The sequence below is a fragment of the Panthera leo genome, chromosome C1, assembly GCF_018350215.1.
Source record: "Panthera leo isolate Ple1 chromosome C1, P.leo_Ple1_pat1.1, whole genome shotgun sequence".
In the NCBI taxonomy this organism is placed as follows: domain Eukaryota; kingdom Metazoa; phylum Chordata; class Mammalia; order Carnivora; family Felidae; genus Panthera; species Panthera leo.
Window position 1 is genome coordinate 187,636,306 of NC_056686.1, and position 20,453 is coordinate 187,656,758.

The 20,453-nt window shown below is 35.1% G+C and overlaps 1 protein-coding gene across 4 annotated transcripts in view; it reads right to left on the reverse strand.

Annotated features, from left to right (window-relative positions):
• Positions 1 to 20,453, reverse strand: part of ICA1L (islet cell autoantigen 1 like) — an 89,505-nt gene that overhangs the window by 55,945 nt on the left and 13,107 nt on the right. For 3 of the 4 annotated variants that reach the window (XM_042949768.1, XM_042949770.1, XM_042949767.1), the window contains exons 3-6: positions 6,231 to 6,399; positions 3,221 to 3,293; positions 1,805 to 1,928; positions 1,053 to 1,251 (exon numbers count right to left, since the gene is read on the reverse strand). In XM_042949768.1, the coding sequence (XP_042805702.1) occupies positions 1,053 to 1,251; positions 1,805 to 1,928; positions 3,221 to 3,293; positions 6,231 to 6,399 (565 nt within the window). Of the gene's footprint in view, positions 1 to 1,052; positions 1,252 to 1,804; positions 1,929 to 3,220; positions 3,294 to 6,230; positions 6,414 to 20,453 lie in introns of all 4 variants that reach the window. The other variant, XM_042949769.1, reaches the window with a different exon arrangement.

Here is a 20,453-nt window from a genome sequence, read left to right on the forward strand (position 1 = left end):
GAAAGATAACAGGTTGCTGTGGTTTATGCAGCTGGTATAAAGTTTCCATCAATATTAAATATGATTTGTATTACATGTACTCTAAATATTTATGAAATGAAGGACTGAATGAATTTTAGTATTCATGTATGGTGAACTTGGGGGATACAATTCAAAACTAGTTTATTTAGGGGCGCCTGGGTGGCTCAGTTGGTTGAGTGTCTGACTTGGGCTCAGGTCATGATCTCACCACTCCTGAGTTCAAGTCCCACTTTGGGCTCTGTGCTGACAGCTCAGAGCCTGGAGCCTGCTTTGGATTCTGGGTCTCCCTCTCTCTCTCTGCCCCTCTCCCACTCATGCTCTGTCTCTCAAAAATAAATAAACATTAAAAAAAATGTTTTTAATAAATAAATAGTAGTTTATTTAGCAAAAACATAAGTCCATACAGTTACTTTAAAAGTCTGTGGTCAAGGGGAGCCTGGGTGGCTCAGTCGGTTAAGCATCTGGCTCTTGGTTTCGGCTCAGGTCATGAGTTCGGCTCAGTTCACGAGTTTGAGCCCTGTGTCTGGTTCCACACTGACAATGTAGAGCCTGGCTGGAATTGTCTCTCTTTCTGCCCCTCCTCCATGTACTCCCTCTTTCTCTCTCTTTGAAAACAAATAAACTTTAAAAAAAAGTTTGTGGTCAAACTATGTACTGTAGTAGAATAAAAATCTGATAATCACTTTTTCTTATAATAATCAATTTACCTGAATTTTTACTTAAATTATTTATTTTTTCCTCACTAATAAACTCTTTCTCTCCTGCAAACAAATCCCAAAAGTCCAGGGAAGCAACATTTATATTGTGAAAGGGATTAAAAAAAAAATAATAGAAAAGGTTGATGGGGTCGGGATGTCACTTAAAGATTAAAAAAAAGTGTAACAACCTTTTGTACTTCAAAGATCTCCAAGTAACCAAGATTTTATAACATTTTTCAAAAACAGCCTGATATTTTAGGATCTTGATTAAATTATTCCGTGTAAATTCAATAGATTTGTGTACCAAGAAAAGGAAAGGATGCATTTTCATACTTTTCGGAACTTTTCCATTTGTTTTAGGGTGTCTGGGTCCAGTTCTTGGGATACGTCTTTCATCCACAGCAGAGCTCCTCTGTATTCTGTGCGTGCTTGCTCCATCCGATTAATTGTCATCAAGGTATCAGATACTGCCCTTTGACTGAATGTTGCTACTTCTTGCTTAAGACGAGAAAGAGGAGTATATAGGGCCAATCTAATGGCAGAGAGGTAAAAATCAGAGGGATGTACATCCCATAAACAAAACAAAACAAAAACAAAGGTTTAAAACAACCATATATTTTGGCTGTATTTAGTAACTGTTGGAGATTCTTTGCAGTAAGTATCTTTATGTTAAAAATCTGTAAAGTGATAATAAGTTCAAAATAAATAAGTAGAAAAAAATCCCTTCCACCTATAAAGAAGAAAAGTTCTAATGTACTCCTAAATAACATAATATCCAAAAAAGCAATAAAACAATTAAAATATACATATTTTTATATGCATGTGCCTCTGTTACATTAAACCACATTAAGGAGTTTAAATATAGGCTTAAAGCCTATTTGTAGGAATTAAGCAACCAGAATGTCAATTTTTAAGTAATTATTTTAAAACCAAATAAGTAAGAGGCATCGAAACAATTACATGCTGTATTTCTCTTTGAACCCTCTACTGGAATGATCAGTAACCTTTATAAATATGCAATTTTAGGTACACAGATCAAAACTGTCATAAAGACTACAGATTGAGGATGATGCAAAACTGTAAACCTTTGCTTGGCTGAAGAACAGAGTGCCTTGCCAGTAGCATCCATCATTTTACCAGCTTGTGTTGTATCCCGTTCTGCTTGAAACTTTAAAAAGAGCCCTAGTTCATTTTCTTCCTCTGATATGACTAGGAAAAAATTACAATACAGTTAACTGTTTTCTTTCATCATTTGTTAAAGACACACAGCTAAAATTCTCACAGCAATAATTCTCTATACATAAGAATTACTTGAGGGAAGAAGAGAGACTTATTTTAAAAATGCATATTCCCAAAAAGAAAAAAAAATGCATATTCCCAGGGTCTATTTCCAGAGATTCTGATTTTACAGGTCTGAGGATCTGCTTCCCCTTACCCACAAGTACTCCAGATGGTTTTGATATAGTGAATTCATGGACCTTGCTTTGGGAAGCAAGGAGGGGGAAAGAAAAGATTCCAAAATGACAAAACCACAAATGCATTTTCAAATGTGCAGACATGTATTTTAGGATCACTGTCTCTAACAAAGTCTTTGTTTTCTATTTAAACTTAATCTTGACTCCCACCCTGGTTTCAGTATCTATGCTCAGTATCCCAGGCCCACAGACATCCATGGTTTTATTGCTGAAACCATAAAATTTGTCAGTCATGTAGAACATCACTACTCAGTGTTGTCCACTGACCAATTCCAGTCCACAGTCATTTGTTAACAGCCTGTAACAAGTACCGAAACGAAGAAACTGTTTAGAAGCTTACTAATTTGATGAGTATTTTACATCTGCTGAATCTAATAATAAAGTGTGCTTATATTTTGTGTGTCTTCTTTAATTTCATTTGTGTTGAAATTCACTTTCATTGTATTTTATAGAAGTGTCAGTTTACAACAAATTGAAAGTAAAACACAAAGCAAAAAAGTGGTCTTTGACCACAAAGTTTTGGAAGTGTGACCCTCTAATCACACACAGTAAGACTAATAAATGGGGAACCCATAAAGTATTCAAATTATTAGCTTAAAGTGAAAAATGACAAATGTCATGCCTAATTTCACCCTGGTTTACTGATGGAAAAACTGAAGTTAAAAACTGAAAGGGAAAGGGGTGCGTGGCTGGCTGACTGGGTGGAGCATGCGACTCTTGACTTAGGGTTGTAAGTTCAAGCCCCATGATGGGCAAAGAGCCTACTTAAGAAAAAAAAAAAAAAAAAGAAAAACACCTCACAAAACAAACTGCAAGGGAAGTCTCTCAGCACCTCTGAGGTGGCAGCCCGCTCACTTACTAGCTCCACACTCACACTGCTCCTTACTGTCACTTCTTTGTCACAAGGAACCATTCACATAATAGTTCAGTAAACTATTTTTACATTAAATCTTTCATTCTCAAAAATGCAAGTAAATTATTTATTTTAAAATGGGAATTACTGAATAGATATATAGGATTTCATACCATTAAGTCTTAGTTGATATTTCTCAACTATCTTCAGAAGTTCAGTGCATGTCTCTTGAATAGAGTGAAAAACCTTTGAAATATAAATTTTATTAGGACCAAATTTAAAGAATCATAAACATAAAATATCTGTTATAAGCACTTCAAAAGCAGAACATTTTCTTTTAAGTATTATGTTTATTTTCCTTGACTTTGAAGTACTTCCGTATTGGTTTTATACAGATGTAGAAAGCACTTTTAGATTCCCCCTTGAAGGCTGGAAAAAATGGAGATAAATACATGGGAGCTAATGAAGATTTATAACTGTGAAGTGTGTCCTCCCCTCAGCTCCAAACTATCTAAATAGCAAAAATGTAAATCCAATATAAACTGCATCAAATATTGTCAATTTCAGATGAAGAGTATAGATAACCTCAGAAAATGTTAACTCTCAATCTGGTTTTTCTACAATGTTATCCTAAGCAAACAGGTCAGTTAATTACCATAAAAACTAAATAATGTATTACAACATCATAAATAAATTACTTTTGGATTGTTTTTATTTGGAATTTTCCCTTCATTACTATTGTTGCTAATACCTAAAAGTAAAATAACCAGTAGACACTCATTTCAAAGTAAGCACATGAAAATTTGATATTAGAACACATTATACACATGAGGTAACTCTTCACACACATCTAAAAATTTAGGTTTTCCCAGAGAGATGAAGTGTCATAGGTTTTAGGGTACAGCCGTCTTCCCACAAAGTCCTATGCTGAAGAATTGTTACAAGACTTTAGTTTAAAAAGACCTTTGCACTGTAGCATAGTCTTAGGCCCTAATCCTTTGATTATCAAATAAATTTCCAATATCACCACTGAGCCTAAATATTCACTCTCTGAAACAGTTTTGTTATTATTTAGATATATGATCAGACCTAAGGAAGATTAGTGACAGACACTAAAATCTAAATGGAGGAGCAACTATCAACTTTCCACATAAGTTTAGGTATGTTTGAAATGAATTTGGTATATGGATTTTGCAACCTAAAAAGCTGTTTTAAATCCATATGGAAGAACAGAAAAGGGTACAAAAATGAGAGCTCTACTATGATGAAGTGATTATGATTGATTTTGTTCCCCCTGGGTCTTTGGAAGATTTATATACAATTGCTTTTTAATTTTACAATGACATTTTTTTTAAATGTGAGTGAAGTATAATATAATTAAAGTGTACGACACGATGATTTAAGTAAACATACAATGAAAAATTTTCTCATTCTTAAAAAATAAAGTACAAAAGTCAGAGAAAGTACTTGGGTGATTCCAAATATTTGACTAATGGATAAGAATATAAAATATGTCATACAGACTACCTAACGATGTAAAACAAAACAGAAAAATCTATGTCTATGGGAATATATGTTGAAATAGTGAATCTTTCCTTTAGCCTTAAAACATTTATTGCTTATAATCAAGTCCCTTCATTTTTTCCACATGTCACTGAATCCTAAGAATACTTTTCTACGCAAAAAGCTTGTTAATTTGTTATCTATTTCCATATTTGTTATGGCAATGACATAAATTTACTTTTTTTATAATAAAAATACTTAGTAGATTAAGACCTATTTAACTAGGCCTCTACTTTTAAGGATTGCAAGAAATTATTATACTTCAAGCATAACAGAAATCCTACTTGGAAATATTTGTAAAAGGCATCTTCAATTAGTATACGTACATGGACTCAGTAAACTTGCATTTAAAAACCTAGACCTATTCATTAATATACATGAGACTTTCCTCTAATTAGCTTAATCACTTAAAAGTATAAAACACTCATAGGTTTAAAGTCATTTCATGGCAATGACTTTATTTAAAATGAAAAACATGGACAAAAAAAACACATTATAAAATACTTCAATAACTTTATCCCTTAATTATAGAAACAAAAACTCTAACTTATAAAAATCTTCACTCAGGGGGCCCTGGCTGGCTCCGTTGGTGGAGCATGCACCTCAAGTTCCTGAGTTTGAGACCCATGCTGGGTATAAACTTCCTAAATAAATAAATAAATTTTAAAACATAATAAAAAAATAGGGGCGCCTGGGTGGCTCAGTCGGTTAAGCATCCGACTTCAGCTCAGGTCATGATCTCACAGTTTGTGAGTTCGAGCCCTGCGTTGGGCTCTGTGCTGACAGCTCAGAGACTGGAGCCTACTTCAGATTCTGTGTCTCCCCCTCTCTCTACCCCTCCCCTGTTCATGCTCTGTGTCTCTCTGTCTCTCAATAATAAATAAACGTTAAAAAAAAAAATTTAAAGGGGCGCCTGGGTGGCTCAGTCAGTTGAGCATCCGACTCTGGCTCAGGTCATTATCTTGCGGTCTGTGAGTTCGAGCCCCGCGTTGGGCTCTGTGCTGACAGCTCAGAGCCTGGAGCCTGCTTCGGACTCTGTGTCTCCCTCTTTCTCTGCCCCTCCCCTGCTCATGCTCTGTCTCTGTCAAAAATAAATAAACATTATAAATTTAAATAAAAAAAAAATTTTTTTAAACATTAAAAAAATAAAATATAAACCCTCACTATTTGATTTCAATTATTTTCAATTAGGCAAAAGACTTCATGTAAAAGTAGTACAGAATATTTTGACATGATATAACTGCATATAACATGCGATTATAACTTACACAAGTAACAGGCAAAAAGATTCATGATATTTATATTAATTTCAATTAGGAGACAAAGGTGATAAAGCTATTATGATATTTAAATGAATGGAAATAAATTTATTTAACTAATCTATTTGTAGATATCTAATCAACATAATTGATTAATATTTAGCTTAAAAACTTATATTTATTACTTACCTAACTTATAAATACTAGTTCTGCCAATTCTCAATTTGTGCAAATTGTGACCTCCTACTCAGATATGATTGACAGATGAATACAATTAAATATTCCATTATCAAATTTGCAAGCTCTTCAAAGTCCCAAATAATAACCAATTATATGCAATACAAAGAATACTCAAATTTACCTCAAGTTTAGCATCCAGTTCAGCATCAGATGCCACCACGTGCTCATCTTCCTTTTTTCCTGTTGCTTTGATAAAGACCTGTTTGGTTTTCCAGTATTTCTTTTGCATTCTGCTAACTACTGACTGGTTATCTTCTGGTCTGGGTTGCCCAAAGGAATCCATGAAGTGACTACAAGGAACAGACTAAAATTTCTTAAATTTTTTTCAATAATAAATATCTAGTCAGTCAGTATTTAATCCAGTTGAAAAAGTGAAAAAGATACTAAGTAGAATATTAATTTTAATAGCTAAACATTCTAATATTTGCTCTATAAGTTCTAAACTTATGTTATAATTATAACTTGCACAAATAACAAGCAAAAGATTCATGATATTTATATTTCAGTTAGGAGACAAAGGTGATAAAACTATTATGATTTTGCAATAATGACTGGAAATAATTTTATTTAACCAATCTATTTATAGACATCTATTAGTTTCTAATTTTGCTTTTGTAATAATACTGCAAAATGAATTTGTACATACATCTTTGCATATTACTATCATTCCTTAGAAAAGCCTCCCATAGTTTTAACTGCTGTGTCAGAATACACATTTAATAAATATTCTCAGATACACAAGGATTCAGATACATACTCTTTAAAAATCACTCAAATAAATGCTTTAGTATCAAACAAATAAGCAAAAATAAAGATCTCAATAAACATTAAAAAACATTTTTTTTTAATTATAAAAGGGGTGCCTAGGTGGCTCAGTCAGTTAAGCGTTCAGCTTTGGCTCAGGTTCACAAGTTCATGCTCATGGTTCACAAGTTCAAGCCGCACGTCAGGCTCTGTACTGACAGCTCAGAGCCTGGAGTCTGCTTTGGATTCCCTGTTTCCCTCTCTCTCTGTCCCTCTCTTGCTCATGCTCTCTCTCAAAAATAAACATTTTGTAAAAATTTTTAAAAATTAGGGGCGCCTGGGTATCTCAGTCTGTTAAGCGTCCGACTTCAGCTCAGGTCATGATGTCACAGTCCGTGAGTTTGAGCCCTGCGTCAGGCTCTGTGCTGACAGCTCAGAGCCTGAAGCCTGATTTGGATTCTGTGTCTCCCTCTCTCTCTGCCCCTCCCCTGCTCATGCTCTGTCTCAAAAATAAATAAAACATCTTAAAAAAATTTTTAAAAATTAGAAAGATCTCAGGTATAGGGGAGTTATGTTAGAAATAAAGATGGAAATTATAACCTGTGAACTTGAAAACTAATGTTTAAGTAATTCTTCTTAATATGGTTAACACGGCTATGTAAGGAAATGCAAATGTGAAAAGTGTTCTTTAAGGAGATGTAAAAAAAAAAAAAAAAAGAAAGAATAATAATGGTTTTTAAAGCCTTAATTATTCCAATAAATGGTGGGAGGCAGGAACACAGGGAGATATTAAAGTATGTGATTGATTCATCATTTTCAGAATCAACAGATAATTAACGTATTATTAATCTTAGTAAAGAAATAGGTTCACCTACTTTTTAAAAAAGTAATTACTAATTAAATAAAAATAGAATGTTTACTTTCCAAATTACTAGGGGCAAAACAAAACAGCAAGGAAAACTAGCAAAAGCAACAGCAGGGTGGGAAAAACAGGATCAAGGCAACATAACAAAAAGTATAAACTAGGATGACAGAATAAGAACAACTACACAATTTAGTATGATAAATGCAAACCTCCTCTCAAATATAAAGAATTTCAAACCATAAAAAGAAAAAACGATATCCAACTACACGCTATTTGGGGTCAACCTCTAACAAAATGACACAGGAAGAATTAGTTAAGATAAGCCAGGTAAATACACACAAAATTAAAGCAGGAATAGCCATACTAATATCAGACCAAGAAGGTTTAAATAAATAGCATTAAAAAGAACACAGTTAAAATGTAAAGTCCACAGGTGACCACTCTTCCAGATATCCTCTGAACATTCTCCTTTGGGTATTCTCCTGGATTCCTGGCAGTATAGATTAGCCACCATTTAACTGCAGAACCTCTCCTATGCTATGCTGGATAACTTGGCTAGACATAGTTGAGATGGAAAATAGAATTTAACCTTGGTACAGAGTGAATCATCCTACTGTTCTGACACATAAAGAGTCTTGAGGGAAAACTTGCAATTTATCTTTGAAAAATGCCATATTATATACAGGGCAACAAAAATACAAATTACAGGCAGTTTCTCAACAAAACCAACAAAAGTTAGACTACAATAAAGGAATGTACTTAGGGTAATGAGTTAAAGAAAAACTGTCAATCCATAAATCTGTATCTATCAAAACTGTCCTTTAAAAAATGAAAGCAAAATACATTTTCAGATAAAGAACTGAGAGAATTCATGGCCAGGGAACTTTCAGAAATGCTAACAAATTCTTCAGGCTGAAGGAAAATTAAAACAGTGATTTGGATCTACAAGAAATAATGAAGATAATCAGAATTGGAAAATGTCTGGGTAAATATGAGTTTTTTCTTTCTTGATTTCTTTAAAAGTTATAGTTTAACATATGCAGAGAAAAATAAAAATAAAAGCTTAAGTGTCAATATTGCCATTTTTAGATCATTTATACCTTCACCTACTCCCTTACCACCTCATTCTGTCATCATCATTACTATATGGTTCTTTCTGGTAATATTTACATGCATGAAGTATACAGTTTTTAGCTGTATACTTTTCACAAATGAATAGATATTACAGTATAGAACATTTCTAATGCCCCAAAAAGTTTCCTTATATTCTTTTTCAGCCACTGCCCAGCCTATAAGTAATAACTTTCAATTTTTTTCATCTTTGATTAGTTTTTCCTTGTCTAGTGTGTTTTTTTATGTTTATTTTTATTTTAAAGAGAGATACTGAGTGAGCAGGGGAAGGGCAGAGAGAGAGGGAGACAGAATCCCAAGCAGGCTCTGGGCTAGCAGCAGGGCTCAAACTCCTGAACCATGAGATCACGACCAGACCAAAATCAAGTCCGACACTTAACCAACTGAGCCAGCCACCCAGGTGCCCCAGTGTGTTCTTTTTTTATTGCTGAATAGTAATCCACTGCATGAATGTAACACTATGTTTTCATTTTTTACTACTATAGATAAAGCTGCTATGAACATGCCTAAACAAGTCCTCTTGTGGACAAATGTTTTTATTTCTTTTGAATAAAGACCTAGGAAACGATTCTGTCAAAGAATTAATGTATACTTAACTTTATAAGAAATTGCCATTTTACATTCCAATTAACAATGTATGAGAGTTCCAATTGTTCTACATCCTCACTAACATTTAATGTTGGCAGTCTTAGTAGTTTTATTCACTCTAGTCATTGAATAATGGTTTTTCCTTGTGGCTTTAATGTCAATTTTACTGATGATGAGCACTTTTTCAGGTGTTAATTTTCCATCTGTATATATTCCATTGTTAAATGTTTGTCTTTTGCCCATTTTTAAATTGAGTTGTCTTTTTTACAATTAAGTTGTAGAGTTCTGAAATTTAGATTGGAGTGGCATTGAATCTACAGATGTATTTATGCAGGACTGGCATCTTAACAATACTTTTTTTTTTTTACTATTTTTTTTAGTGTTTATTTTTGAGGGAGAGACAGAGCACAAATGGGGGAGGGGGAGAGGGGAGAGAGAGAGGGAGAGGGAGAGGGAGAGGGAGAGGGAGAGGGAGAGGGAGAGGGAGAGGGAGAGGGAGAGGGAGAGGGAGGAGACAGACAGACAGACAGAGGGATTCACAGAATCCGAAGCAGGCTCCAGGCTCTGAGCTGTAAGGACAGAGCACGACACGGGGCTTGAACTCACTCACCGTAGGATCATGACCTGAGCCAAAGTCGGACTCCTAACTGACTGAACCACCCAGGTGCCCTTTAACAATACTGAGTCTTTCAATTCAAGAACGACAGCATGTATCTCCCATTTATTTAGGTCTTCTTTAATTAATTTTGCTCAGCAGTGTTCTGCAGTTTTTAATATAGAAGCATTACACATTTCATTTAATTTATTCCTAAATATTCTGTGTCTACCGATGTTATTATAAATATCATGCCTCCTAAACTCAACAAAAGCCTTTACATCTGTATATTTTATTACACTTAAATTCTGTACTTTTGTTTCTCAATGTTCTCATTACATGAAATGTTACAGTCTCTGAGGGGACTTATTAAATAGCATCCCTTTTCTCTGCATTTTTCTAAATAAGAAACGAGTAATATAAGGAGTAGTAACTGAAGGCCCAAATCCCATTTTTTGTTACTAACAATGGCAAAGTTTATGGATATAGCTTAGTGTGAGACCTAAATGGTCCTCCTCACTGAGCATCAGGGCTAAGCAAATTTGCCAACCAGTCAAAGGTAACTGGATTAGGGCAAGTTTCCCCATATGGGAAGAGGAAGAAGGATGGCTAACCATTATTTCTTATCTCTCAAATTTTCCTTTTTTGCTTTTGAAAAGGCCCATTCTTTAACAGTTCTAATGAATCCTGTGGGTAAAAAAAGCTTGGTCTTGGGATCTATGAAACTCTATTTTGAATTCATTCATATTTATTGTATATAAAAATCTAAACTAACAACTTTTTCCCTTTTTTTAGATACAATTTTTGGTCCATGCAAGACTCATTTTCTTATGTTTGTTCATTTACTTGTACATTCATTAACTCCCTCTTCCTTTCCATCTGTCCTCATAATCATTCTAATGTGCTTCATGTGTACTTTTTTATTTGAATGTATTCTTAATAAAATGTGTTATGTACACGTTCTAATATAGACAAATGATACTGTGTTGTATCATTTATTTCTGACTTTTTGGGTGTTTTGTGCTCAGCCCTGTTTTTAAAGTTCTATATATGTTGCTATCTGTTCTGTCATTTCTATTACATAGCATTCTTTAGTGTTTCTTGATTCTTTGTGAAGATAGAATCCCCATGTCTTAGGGCACCTATTGTAGTCAATGAGAATTCTGGGGTCAAACTATCTAAGTAAGCTCTTACTGTCTTTTGAATCTTGTAGAGCATTCTATTGAACCTTGATGACTTCAGGCTCTCTACGATATGTTTTGGTAGAGTATTGTCATTCTGGAGATTCAGGTCTTCCAGAAAATTTTAAGTTATTATCCCTTCAAATATTTCTTTTAACCCATAATTTCTTCTTTTATCTGAATCTTCTACTGGTGTTATTCTTTATAGGTCTTGACTCATTTTTAGATCCGTTTCTCTGTGCTATATTTTGGGTAAATTCCTCAGTACAATCTTCCAATTTATTAATTCTCTTTTCAATTCTGTCTAGAGTTGATCCCAGCTATTGAGGTTTACTTTTGTTTTTGTTTAATGTTTATTTTGGGAGAGAGAAAGAATGAGAAGGGGAGGGGCAAGGAGAGAGAGAATCCCAAGCAGGTCTATGTTCAGTGCAGAACCCAACACAGGGCTTGATCTCACAACTACAAGATCATGACCTGAGCCAGTATCAAGAGTCGAATGCTTACTGGACTGAGCCACCCAGGTGCCCCAAGGTTTATTTTTTTATATGCAGTGACTGTTTCTTTCTGTCTTTTGTGATTTCCAAGATTTCTAATCAGCTCTTCTGCAGATTTTTCTAGTTTCTTGTCCTTTTTAAATGGTTATTCTATATTTTTTCTCTCTGGCATCTTAAATGTATAGAATTCTTAGAAAAAAATTATTTTCACCTGGAATGAATTCATGTCCCAAATGTTGATTTTGTTGAATTATATAGGCTCATTGTGAGTGCAGAATCTTTAATTTTTTCCTTCCTTCCCTCTGTAGTTATTCCTCCTCACTAGTAGTTATATAGTTGCCACCAATTCACCTTCAGGGCTCCCACTTCCACAGCATCTTATATTGATTATTTTAATGATATAGTGATACATAATGATATCTGAAATACTATTGATCTAATCATGTATGAAGGAATGCTGCATAGGAACATTTTTAATTTCTAACAACCTGCAGAAACTGAACTCCTAGATGCCAGAGCCTACTTCTATACTGAAAGCTCAGCACATCCATCTCAGCCTCACTCACTATTTTATCTTTCTATTGTATTGTTGGTTCATGTTTCTCTCTCTTTTATTTTAGAGTGCATGCACACAAGACGGGAGGGGCAAAGACAGAGAATCCAAAGCAGTCTCTACGTTGTCAGCACAGACCTGACGTGGGGCTCAGTCTCACCAACTGTGAGATCATGACCTGAGCCGAAATCAAGAGTTAGACACCTAACTGACTGAGTCACCCAGGCACCCCTGGTTTATCTTTATTTCATTATCTAGCCAAGACACATCTTTTTGGGTTTGCTTCTTAATTTCTTTTATAAATACTATGAGTAGAGAGCAAATGTTACTATGCTGTCTTAACTAGAGATCTCCTTTATTTGCAATAAGAGTAGTTTCTTTCTTTTTTTTTTTTTTTACGTGAACAGTAACCACAGAGAACACTTTATTCCTTTTTACACTATACTATTTAAATTTTTTAGCTATCTCCTGGATTTGGAGTATAAATCATAAATTATGACAAATCAGTATTCTCTTTAGAGGTAGTTCTGTACTCACTTTAACATCTCATTACTGTGACATCACTAAAAAGGAAGCAAAACAGACTGATGGTAATATGCAAAATGAAGCAGTGAAATCCCATTGAAAAAAATAATCTGTAAAGACTTTTGACTAAATATAACTGTTTGACGCAATTAAGAAAATACATTAGACAAGTTTGCTGTTTAATATTAATGTAGTACTCCCGATTATCCTGGCTCCTAATCCATAACTTTTCTTACAAACACAATCAGCATTTCCTCAAAGAATCAGTGTGTTAATGATTTCAACTAAGGACATGGAACACTCCAAAATGTCAACAAAGTTTTCTCTTCAGTAGGATAAAGGGTGATAGTTTCCTGTAGTCTCCAAATTTACTACAATTACCAGTAGGATAAAGGGTGATAGTTTCCTGTAGTCTCCAAATTTACTACAATTAACTAACTACCTTTTGTATAACTATTATTATTTTCAGAAATGTCTACTTGATTATCCCAGTTATATCTTTTTGGTTTTGTCTTTTTCATATTTTATTTATTATTATTTTGCAGCACTAGCAAGCTCTTGTCCAAAGTTAAGAGTTATTCATTCATTCATTGTTAAATACACATTAAGCAGTTATACTTTTATGTAGACTTTTTTCTTATCTGAAATATAACTCTTCTTATAAACACCATATAAAGGCTATAAACAATTACATACAGAAAATATATTCTATATAGAGTTAAGAGTGAAACGTTTACATTAATTCCATCACTTAACAGTGCTATAAAGGGCTTAGAGTATTATTTACCCTCATTTGTTACAAAATAATTCACTAGATACATTAGCAAGTGCATTAAAAAAGTCTGAGAGTTAAAGTTATGGCAAAGACTAGGTATTAAAATCACATATACATTATTTACAAGGGAGCTCCTATTCCCCTCTTGCCAACAATCTCCCACTTGTTAACAGAAGTAAGATTAGAATTCAGGCATTCTAGGTGCCATAATTGAAATACTGAAGAAAAACAGAGATCTTAACAGCATGAGACAAGGAAATGTCATTCCAAAAATAGGAATGAAGAAGAAAAAGGTAGATTGATGATAATTGTAGAGGTCTCTATATTTTGTTAATAGGTAATGTGGAGCTAATAAAGGTTTTTAAGCAGCAGAAAGACTAAACAGAAAGTTCATAGCAATCTATCCATATTCCAGGTATAATGTAATAAGAATCAGGACCAAGGACCGTTACCATAAGAACACATTTGAAGGAAGACTCTACAGAATTTGGTTAGTAATGACTTAACAGTTTTGCCCCTGAAAAATAAAAAAAATTAGGAGAAGTGCGAACAAAATGCATCTGACATGTGAAATTCTGAGTCTGAAATGATAAGTGGCATCTGAATTTATAGAAATATCTGAAAGCAATTACAACTGTAGTAATCAAGATTGTTTCAAGCTTGGGTCTCTAGTCAGACTGCCTCGGTATGAACCTAATAACTCTACTACTTAGTAGATGTGGGACCCTGTATGAGCTACATTAATCTCTCTGACCTTTATTTTTCTTATCAGTAAAATAGCAATAATAAAGTAAATATATTGTTTTGAGAATTAAATGAGAAAATACATGTAAAGCACTTAGAACAGAAATTGTGGGTATTTAAGAATGAATTATTTTATATTTTTTCATTTAATTTTTATTGCAGCTCAGATTAGAAATGGTGATTTGGGAGTTAGCTATAAAAAGACAGTTAAGGGGCACCTGGATGGCTGAGTCAGTTAAGCGTCTGACTTCAGCTCAGGTCATGATCTCGCGGTTGTGAGTTCGAGCCACACATTAGGCTCTGTGCTGACAGGTCAGAGCCTGGAGTCTGCTTCGGATTCTGTCTCCCTCTCTCTGTGCCCCTCCCCCACCTGCACTCTATGTCTCTCTCAAAAATAAATAAACATTAAAAAATTATATTAGAGGGGTGCCTGGGTGGCTCAGTTGACTGAGTGTCTAACCTCAGCTCAGGTCACGATCTCATGGTTTGTGAGTTCAAGCCCCATGCCAGACTCTGTGCTGACAGCTCAGAGCCTGGAGCCTGCTTCAGATTCTGTGCCTCCTTCTCTCTCTGCCCCTCCCCTGCTGACACTCTGTCTCTCTTTCTCTGTCTCAAAAATAAATAAACATTAAAAAAATATTAAAAAAAGACGTTAAGCAGTGATAACTGATGAGACCTTTAAAAAAGAAAGCAGTCCACAAAACAATCAATGTGATTCATCACATCAATGAAAGAAAGGACAAGAACCACATGATTCTCTCAATAGATAAAGAGAAAGCATTTCACAAAATACAGCATCCTTTCTTGATAAAAACTCTTAAGAAAGTAGGGTTAGAAGGATCATACATCAAGATCATAAAAGCCATATATGAAAGACCCGACGCTAATATCATCCTCAGTGGGGAAAAACTGAGAGCTTTCCCCCTAAGGTCAGGAACAAGACAGGGATGTCCACTCTCGCCACTGTTATTCAACATAGTATTGGAAGTCTTAGCCTCTGCAATCAGACAACACAAAGAAATAAAAGGCATCCACATTGGCCAGGAGGAGGTCAAACTTTCACTCTTCACAGATGACATGACACTCTATATGGAAAACCCAAAATATTCCATCAAAAACATGCTAAAACTGATCCATGAATTCAGCAAAGTGGCAGGATATAAAATCAATGTACAGAAATCGGTTGCATTCCTATACACCAACAATGAAGCAACAGAAAGAGAAATCAAGGAATCGATCCCATTTACAATTGCACCAAAAGCCATAAAATACCTAGGAATAAATCTAATCAAAGAGGTGAAAAATCTATACACTGAAAACCATAGAAAGCTTATGAAAGAAATTGAAGAAGACACAAAAAAATGGAAAAAGATTCCATGCTCCTGGATAGGAAGAACAAGTATTGTTAAAATGTCAATACTACCCAAAGCAATCTACATATTCAATGCAATCCCTATCAAAATAACACCAGCATTCTTCACAGAGCCAGAACAAATAATCCTAAAATTTGCATGGAACCAGAAAAGACCCCGAATAGCCAAAGCAATCTTGAAAAAGAAAACCAAAGCAGGAGGCATCACAATCCCGGACTTCAAGCTATACTACAAAGCTGTAATCATCAAGACAGTATGGTACGGCACAAGAACAGACACTCAGATCAATGGAACAGAATAGAGAACCCAGAAATGGACACACAAACGTATGGGCAACTAATCTCTGACAAAGCAGGAAAGAATATCCAATGGAATAAAGACGGTCTCTTCAGCAAGAGGTGCTGGGAAAACTGGACAGTGACAGGCAGAAGAATGAACCTGGACCACTTTCTTACACCATACACAAAAATAAACTCAAAATGGATGAAAGACCTCAAGACATGAAAGACAGGAAGCCATCAAAATCCTCGAGGAGAAAGCAGGCAAAAACTTCTTTGACCCTGGCCACAGCAACTTCTTACTCAACACATCTCCAGAGGCAAGGGAAACCAAAGCAAAAATGAACTATTGGGATCTCATCAAAATAAAGGCTTCTGCATGGTGAAGGAAACATTCAGTAAAACTAAAAGGCAACCAACAGAATGGGAGAAGATATTTGCAAACGACGTATCAGATAAAGGGTGAGTATCCAAAATCTATAAAGAACTTATCAAACTCAACACCCAAAAAACAAAAAATCCAGTGAAGTAATAGGCAAAAGACATGAATAGGCACTTCTCCAAAGAAAACATCCAGATGGCCAACTGACATATGAAAACATGGTCAACATCACCATCATCAGGGAAACACAAATTAAAACCTCAATAAGATACCACCTCACACCTGTCAGAATGGCTAACAACAACTCAGGCAACAATAGATGTTGGTGAGGATGCAGAGAGAGAGGATCTCTTTTGCACTGCTGGTGAGAATGCAAACTGGTACAGTCACTCTGGAAAACAATATGGAGGTTCCTCAAAAAGCTAAAAATACAACTACCCTATGTCCCAGCAATTGCACTACTACTACTTGGTATTTATCCAAGCGATACAGGTATGCTGTTTTGAAGGGGCACATGCACCCCAATGTTTATGGCAGCACTATCAACAATAGCCAAAGTATGGAAAGAACCAAATGTCCATCGACGGATGAATGGATAAAGAAGATGTGGCATATATATACACAATGGAGTATTACTTGGCAATCAAAAAGAATGAAATCTTGCCATTTGCAACTACGTGGATGGAACTAGAGGGTATTATGCTAAGCGAAATTAGTCAGAGAAAGACAAATATCACATGCCTTTACTCATATGAGGTTTTTAAGACACACAACAGATGAACACAAGGGAAGGGAAGCAAAAATAATATAAAACCAGGGAGGGGGACAAAACATAAGAGACTCTTAAACATGGAGAACAGAGGGTTGCTGGAGGGGTTGTGGGGAGGGATGGGCTGAATGGGTACGGGGCATTAAGGAATCTACTCCTGAAATCATTGTTGCACTATATGCTAACTAACCTGGATGTAAATTTAAAAAATAAATTAAAAAATAAAATAAAATAAAAAAGAAAGGTGAAAGGTGGTAAAATTTGGAGGTTTGAGGAAGGTGAATCAAATTTGGGCCAGGCTCTTGGTACTATGTTATGGATTCACCATGATATGAATAGGTTAATAAGAAATGTGTTCTCTATATAATAGACATTTAAATCACATAATAAAAAGAATTAAAAAGAACTTCAGAGATTATCTAGTTCAACTTTCTATTTTGACTCAAAAGGGATGGAGACTTCCATAAAATGACAGACCAATAGAAGGCTTATAAAAAAAAGCCTTATCATAACTGAGGGTATAAAATAATTACATACAGAAAATATATTCTATATAGAGTTACAGTGAAAAATTCCATCACTCAACAGTGCTGTAAAGAGTATTATTTACCCTCAGTTGTTACAAAATAATTCACTAGATACATTAGCAATCAACTGCATGTACTTATTAGACAGTTTTCATTAATAATATGTGACTGATCATGGGGCACCTGGGCGGCTCAGTCAGTTAAGTGTCTGACTTCGGCTCAAGTCATGATCTCACAGTTCATGAGTTCGAGCGCTGTGTTGGGCTCTATGCTAACAGCTCAGAGCCTGGAGCCCGCCTCAGATTCTGTGTCTCCCTCTTTCTCTGCCCCTCCCCTGCTCATGCTCTCTCTCTCTCAAAAATAAATAAACATTAAAAAAATTTTTTAATGGGGCGCCTGGGTGGCTCAGCCGGTTAAGCGGCCAACTTCGGTTCAGGTCATGATCTCGCAGTCCGTGAGTTCAAGCCCCACGTCAGGCTCTGTGCTGACAGCTCAGAGCCTGGAGCCTGTTTCAGATTCTGTGTCTCCCTCTCTCTGACCCTCCCCCGTTCATGCTCTGTCTCTCTCTGTCTCAAAAATAAATAAACGTTAAAAAAAAAATTTAAAAAAAAATTTTTAATAACAAAATAATATGTGACTGATAGCTATGAAATTGGTAATGGTAAACCATTTTTGACCAACAAAATCAGCAGTTTCATATGGTTTAACCTAATAAAAGGAACTCAAGTTACCAATGTGATCTAACTCCTCTCTGAAGAAAGTGCTTTGTGGGCAAATGATCTGCCTAACCAAGAACACATCTCAAGTCAGGGATCTAGGCTAACTAGCAAACTGGCCTGGAGAAAAATTAGTTCTGAGCCACTCTTTGCTACAACAGCAGAGCTAAGTAGATCCACCAGACTGAATGCCCCACAAAGCCATAATTACTGAGAATATGACATTTTACACATAAATTTTACAGACCCCTGATCTAGACCATGATTCTCAAAGTATAGTCTGAAAAATAAGTTTCTTAAGCTCTACTGTTTGTAATAAGACAATATCTATTTTTTGCTCATATGTACATACTATATATATATATATATACACACACACACACACACACACACACATATATACATATACATTATATATATATCATACATAATTTTTAAAGACACTACCTGACTAATCTTTCATCAACTATCCATTAATTTGGGAATGGTTTTTAGCTCTAGCCAATCAATGAGTAGACTGTTTGTCTCCTTTCATGGATGAAGATAAACTGAAGCCCACTAAGATTATTAGGGACTACTGATATCAAAGAGAAACTATCAAGTCACAGATTGAGAATCTACCCCCGAAACTGCCCTAAAGGTATATTTTATAAAGTACCAGCTTTAATATTGACTAGAATTTCATGAAGGTTATAAACATGAATTCTTTCAGACACATAAATTTAACTCTTGTTTAGTCAAACATGGTTTGGTTACTGAGATACTAGAAGCATTACAGAACTACAGTAGTTGAAATTAACAAATACAATGGACACTGGAACTAGTGCAGAATTAAATTAGCTGAAATTTCCAAATAGTCCTAATAAGGAAGTCAGTTTCACACACATATTAAACACAGGCTTTGTTCTAGGTGCTACAACTTGGCACTACACTCATATGAGAAAATTAAATTAAATTAAATTAAATTAAATTAAATTAAATACAGGGCACCTGGGTGGTTCATTCAGTTAAGCATCTTACTTTAGCTCAGGTCATGATCTCATGGCTCATTAGTCCAAGCCCCACTTCGTAGGTGAGTCCCACTTCTCTCTCTCTTTCCCTCTCTCTCTCTCTCTCTCAGTCCTTGCTCACTTGTACCCTCTCTCTCAAATAAATAAATAAACAAATAAATAAATAAATACAGACTTGTGTTTATCTAAAACAGAAGTATTATGGCAATTACTTACCACCATTAAATCACAGACCCAAAAATCCCATACTAAGCAAGTAGGTTGCACACACAGAGGTTACCACCTTGACCAAATATTCTTATAAAAGGACTAGAGCTTAATCATTATTCTACAAGAATTCAAAATTATATAAAAGGCAAAGTCTTAGAGGACGCTTAAGATACCTAGATGTTTCTGATAATCTTAGTATTACTACATACTAAAGTAATTATACTTGTAGAGCTCTTGACAATTTTTAAAACATTTTCACATTTTATCACCTTTGATCCTTATGATAACCCTGAGAGCTAGAAATGTAGATTTTATTATTCTAGTTTCAGAGAGGAGATCACGGAGGCTCTGTGAAATGAAGGGAGCTTTCTCAAGGATACACATACATTAAGAATATCTTGAGGGGCGCCTGGGTGGCTCAGTTGGTTAAGCTTCGGCCAGGTCACGATCTCATGGCTCATGAGTTCAAGCCCCATGTCGGGCTCTGTGCTGGCAGCTCAGAGCCTGGAGCCTGCTTCAGATTCTGTGTCTGCCTCTCTCTCTCTCTCTCTCTCTCTCTCTCTCTTTGCCCCTCCCCCACTCATGCTCTGTCTGTCTCTCTCTCTCTCTCAAAAAATTAAAAAAAAAAATTTTTTTAAAGAGTATCTTGATACATAGCACACATCCAGGTCTTTCACTCCACAAGTAGTGTTCTTTTCCATTTTGAAGGAAGAAAAAGTGAGATTAAAGTTGTTTCCTAATCTTATAGTGGATTAACTATTTAGTTCCCAATTTTCAGGTAACCTACTTCCAAAAACCTATAGGTCTCCAAGAATTAGCGAGGCACATAAAAATCGTTGTTTATATGAATTAAAACAAGAGAGACATGTCGTTAACAAAATTGA